This window comes from Poecilia reticulata, linkage group LG21 (genome assembly GCF_000633615.1).
Source record: "Poecilia reticulata strain Guanapo linkage group LG21, Guppy_female_1.0+MT, whole genome shotgun sequence".
Lineage (NCBI taxonomy): Eukaryota > Metazoa > Chordata > Actinopteri > Cyprinodontiformes > Poeciliidae > Poecilia > Poecilia reticulata.
In genome coordinates, this window is record NC_024351.1 from 1007659 (window position 1) to 1013105 (window position 5447).

The 5447-nt window shown below is 48.5% G+C and overlaps 1 protein-coding gene across 5 annotated transcripts in view; it reads left to right on the forward strand.

Moving 5' to 3' along the window:
* cdc42bpb (CDC42 binding protein kinase beta (DMPK-like)) overlaps positions 1 to 3749 on the forward strand; it is a 26573-nt gene extending 22824 nt beyond the window's left edge. For 3 of the 5 annotated variants that reach the window (XM_017302270.1, XM_017302271.1, XM_017302272.1), the window contains 7 exons: positions 110 to 194; positions 266 to 383; positions 744 to 861; positions 1045 to 1281; positions 1735 to 1843; positions 1949 to 2010; positions 3003 to 3749. In XM_017302270.1, coding sequence (XP_017157759.1) covers positions 110 to 194; positions 266 to 383; positions 744 to 861; positions 1045 to 1281; positions 1735 to 1843; positions 1949 to 2010; positions 3003 to 3125 — 852 coding nt within the window. In that variant the 3' untranslated portion in view covers positions 3126 to 3749. The remainder of the gene's footprint in view (positions 1 to 109; positions 195 to 265; positions 384 to 743; positions 862 to 1044; positions 1282 to 1734; positions 1844 to 1948; positions 2011 to 3002) is intronic. The other 2 variants (XM_017302273.1, XM_017302275.1) reach the window with 1 other exon arrangement.
* Positions 3750 to 5447: the final 1698 nt, after the last annotated feature.

Sequence of the window (5447 nt, forward strand, 5' to 3'; positions counted from 1 at the left end):
CAATCAGGGCTCAGCCAATCAGGGCTCAGCCAATCAGGGCTCAGCCAGTCAGGGCTCAGCCAGTCAGGGCTCAGCCAATCAGGGCTCAGCCAATCCTCTCTCTCCCCAGTTCCGCCCCCTGAACGCTGAAGGAACGCTGAACCTGCTGAGCTCAGAGCCGCCTCGCCTGGTTTACTTCAGCAACGCCTCGTCAGGTAAAAACACAGAACCAGAACCTGGACCGGGACCAGAACCGGAACCGGCTGACAGTTCTCTGTCTTGGCAGAGGGAGACCTCACCATCCCGGAGACGTCGGACCACAGCAGGAAGCTGATGGTTCGGACTCGCAGCAAGAGGAAGTTCCTGTTTAAGGTCCCAGAAGAGGAGCGGCTCCAGCAGAGGAGGTGAGTCGGATCCTCAGAACCAGGAAAAGTTCTGTTGATGGGTTGAATATGCTCTCTGTCTGCACCAAGTGTTGAACTGTAATCAGACGGCCGTCAGGTTTTCCATCAACGTTTAATTAAAAACTGACGGCATGAAGTTAAAGTGGCGGTGAGCTACAGGGAAACTTCCTCTGCTTTAAGCCCCGCCCCTCTGCTTCCTGTAAAGCTGGTCATCTTTAAGCCCCGCCCCTCTGCTTCCTGTAAAGCTGGTCANGCTGGTCATCTTTAAGCCCCGCCCCTCTGCTTCCTGGTCATCTTTAAGCCCCACCCCTCTGCTTCCTGGTCATCTTTAAGCCCCGCCCCTCTGCTTCCTGTCGTCAGGGAGATGCTGCGGGACCCGGAGCTCCGGTCCAGGATGATTTCCAACCCGACCAACTTCAACCACGTGGCCCACATGGGACCAGGAGACGGCATGCAGGTCCTGATGGACCTCCCCCTGGTAACGCCTCTTCCTCCTCCTCTTCCTCCTCCTCCTCCTCTTCCTCCTCCTCCTCCTCTTCCTCCTCCTCCTCCTCTTCCTCCCTGCATGGCATGTTCTCCACTCACAGCTCTGGTCATCACTGACTCCTCCTCTCTTCTTTCCTTCCTCCTCTTCCTCCTCCTCCTCTTCCTCTCTGTTCAGGTCGGTGACCTCACCTCCCTCTCTCCCTCCCCGTCTCCTTCTCCCTCCTCCTCTTCCTCCCGTCACACCCTCATCTCCCCCCCCTCCAACTTTGAGCACATCTATCACATGACGTCGGCATCGGCCGGCGCCTTCTTGCAGAAGGAGGCCTCCTCTTCCTCCTCCTCCCAGCAGAGCCTCCTGCAGCCTTCCTCCTCCTCCTCCTCCTCCTCTCCCTCCATCTCCTCTCTGGGAAGGGTAGGCAGCTGCTCTCTTCCTCCTGCAGCTTCACTTCCCACTGACTGAACGCAGCGTTCGCTGGGTCGCCATAGCAACGGGGATGAAGAACTGTTCTGTGCTCCGGTTCTGAACCTGTTCGCCTCAAAACGACCCAGAATTTAGTTCATCTGCTTTATTTTTAGATATTTTTACATTTTTACATTCATGGGATTTAAAAATTTTACTTAAATTGTCCAATTAAAACTGAGTTTAATGGAATAAAATGAGCTTTTATTGAACCATTAATGTGAAACGGATCAAATTATTACCAGTTTTTGTTGCTTTTACATTTAAATCTTATTTTTATTTTGCGTCTCAGAGTTGCTGCTGGAGCCTGGATTAATAATCCAGATTATTAATATTTAAGCAGCAGCAGCAGCAGCAGGCTCAGCTGTCGGGTCGGCCAACGCGTCTCTTTGGTTCTGTGTTCAGAGCGTGATGCCCTCCGGCCAGGACGACCCAATCAGAGACAAGCCCCGCCCACTGTCCAGCATCTCCCGGCAACACAGGAGCAAGTCGCACATCACGCGCACGGCTTCAGGTGAAAACCCGCCGGGTCAACCTGCCGGGTCAACCCGGGTCACCGCGGCAACGCAGAGTAAAATATCCGGAGCTGCGTTGCTCATGTTTGTGTTTGTGGGTCCAGATTTCAGCTCAGGAGCTTCGACGCGCGGCGCCTGTGAGCCGGACCTGGACCTGGACCGAGAGGTAAAACCACCACCAGCTTCCTGTAAGGCAGGGTGTCCAAAGTGCGGCTCGTGGGCCGTTTGTGGCCCCCTGAAGGGTTTTAAGTGGCCCAACAACACATTTGCTTTTTGTTGTTTAGAATGAGATTTTCACAGACAAAATGTTTGACACAACAATTTATTTATTAATCAGGTTTAACAAACATACAGCAACCTTTACTTCAAAGTACATTTTCTCTGAGTAAGTTAATACAGGAAGTAGTTTAGAAGACGGAGTTACTCCAAAACGGAAACAATCAAACCAAAAACTTAGGAACTGTAATCCTCCATGTTTTAGATCCTCCTTTTTGGCAAAAGCTAACTGCGCTAGCCTAGCCATGAACGTTAGCTCCACTTGCTCACCCCTTGTCTCTGGATCTGGTTTTTATATTTTAGTAACAATAAAGTCTGTTCCTATGTACCAGAAACTAATGTGCCAAATTTAACCCACCATGTGTCACTGACAAAATGAGTTGCAGCATATTCTATCGCCCTCTACAGGATCAGATCTGTCATGACACGCCGACAGGAAGTCGCTTCAGGAACTGGTTCTTTGCTCTTTCACTCCTGGTTTCAGTTTTTTAGCTGTTGCGTTTTGCTAACTCTGTTGCTAATTTAGCATAATTAACTACAGTAAACACGAAGGACATCAGGAGATTTTAATCTGTTGCATTCTGGGTAGAGAACGTGACAGGAAACGGAACTGCTGCGCACAGACTTCAAAATAAGAGCATAAATATGAACTTTATTCAAATGAAAGTTTACAAAACTTCAGAATTTATCAGGAAAAATTACTTTACATGAAGCTAAGTGAATGTTTTCAAAGTTAGCAAAACCGCTAGAGCGCTATGCTAAAGAAGTGCCGTTAGCGGGTTAGCAGTCCGTTTCTAAAACTGTTTATTGTTGAGTGATTTTGTCCCTGAAAGTTTGTGATTCTCATTATTCTCTCTCTCTCTCCCCCCCTCGCTCGCCCAGCCGGACTCGGACTCCACCAAACACTCGACCCCCTCCAACAGCTCCAACCCCAGCAGCCCCCCCAGCCCCAACTCCCCCCACCGCAGCCAGCTCACCCTGGACGGCCTGGAATTGGAGCCCTAAGCCCCGCCCCTTGCACACGTTAGGCCCCGCCCACCTCCATGTCTGTTGGGGGCGGGGCTTGTCGAACAGACTGAAGACTGGGAGTTTAGCTTTTACTTTGAGGATTTTATCATGACGGAGTGAGTCTGAGGTTACTGCTGCTTTTACCTGCTGGGAAGCCCCGCCCCTTTCCCCAGTTTTACCTGGACGGATTTTACCTGCTGGGAAGCCCCGCCCCCCGCCCCGGTTCGACGGCCCTGGGACCAGTCACTTCCTGTTCTTCCTCTTCTGTATTAAAAACTTTCCACGTGTTAGCCGCTCAGACAGACGGGAGGTCTCACTCTGAGGAAAAAAAGAAAAACACTGTATTAATTATTTTAAAGTTTTGTTAAGCTTGCACATCATCATCATCATCATTGTTGTTGTAGGAGAAAAATAATCTGATTTGTAAATGATGATCTTTACTCTTCCCCCCTCACCACCTTTAATCTGACTCCGCCCCCTGGCTCCGGACAGGTAGCAGGGGGCGGAGTCACACCTGGACACTACTGCTTTTACTTCTTCCAGAATCAGTTAAAGAATATTTGTAATGATGAAATGTTTAGCAGCCAAAAAACCACAATAAAGAACCAGAGGAGAGTCTGAGTGAGTCTCACCTGTACAGGTAACGCTCCGGCAGGAAATGAACCCAAACGATGAGTGGAATCCTCCAAGAACCGACCCGTCAGAAACATTTACCAACAAACTGCTCTGCACCTGAAAAACGGAGGGATCAGAGAGACGGTCTAGTTAAAGTATTTACACCTGCAGGATTTCTGGAACCTGTCTGGCGACACGAAGAGGCTGGGAGCAGGAAACGCATCGCTACGTTTCTAAACCTCTGGGACTTCAGGAGAACATTTAAAACTTTTATTTTCTTATTTATTATTAAAACCTTAATTTAAGACCTAAAACTCAAATTATATTTCATAATTATGACGTAAAACTCATGATTCCAACTTTTATCTTTGTAATTAAGACATTCAATCTTGTAATTACGAGTTTAAAACTCGTAATTACAACTTGTAGTTTGGCAAAAACTACATGAGAACTTGTAGTTACATTTTCCTGTTGGGCTTTTATTTTGTAATTCTTGGCATTAATGGGTTTCCATATGAAGCCATTCATCTTCCCAGAGAGGCCGACCCGCCTCAGTTAAGGTCAGAGGTCACAATTCAACAATAAGAGAGAGAGACTGAGGAAAAATATCAAACAAAACGCTCTAAATGTGAAACGGGTGAAGAAAGTTTAGTGGAAGGAGAAAAGGCGAGGTCAGGAAATATCCCACTGCTTGTTTTAAACATCAGAACCGTCTCACCTGGACTGAACAGAACCAGAACCGAACCACTGCTCAGTTAGGATCAAAGTGAAGTTTCCACAGGGAGACGATCCGGGTCGCCATGACGCCTGCTGGTTCTGGGTCCAGTCCACCGGGTCTACCAGAACATCTCAGAACTTCAATCCTGGATTCATCTTCAGAACAAAGGCGAGATAAAAACCTGAAGCTCGTTGTGTCGGCAGCCGTCGGGCTGAGCTCCCTCTGCTTTTTCTGGAAAGTTGAGTGGAAGGAAAACAAAGTTCTAAAGCAGGATTGACTTAAATATTAATTTCTTGGTTTAGATGATTCACCAAATGACAGCAAGCAGATTTATTTACGCTTCTTGTTGTAAAAACGATAAATTCTGTTTATTTCCTGTGAGAATCTGAAACTTCTCACATCATTTCCTGATTAAAACACGTTTTGCGGAAACCGAACCATTTTTCTGATGAAGAGGTCGGGAGCAAAGCGGAAATCCTGCCTTGTTGCCATGGCGACGCCGCATTTTCTCCTTTGCCGGTTTCAGGTCAGGTATCAATGATTAATTTGGCCCCGAGTCGCGTCTGACAGGCGCGTTAATCATTGATGAGGCGGCCAATCAGAGCGTGGTCTGGGACCGGAAGCGACTGGCCGGCCAATCAGAGCGGAGCGGGAACCGGGTCAGACGGAGCTGCTGGAAGGAGCTGAAGATAAATGATCAAATGCAGGTTTCACCGGAAACTTTCAGTTTGAACTTTTCATTTTCGCCTGAACTCTATATGACCTTTGAGAGCCGACATCCGCTCACGCACACACACACACACGCACACACACACTCACACACACTCTCACACACACACACACGCACACAAACACGCACACACACACGCACACACACACACACACTCTCACACACACACACGCACGCACACACACACGCACACACACACACACGCACACTCTCACACACACACACACACACACGCACACAAACACGCACACACACA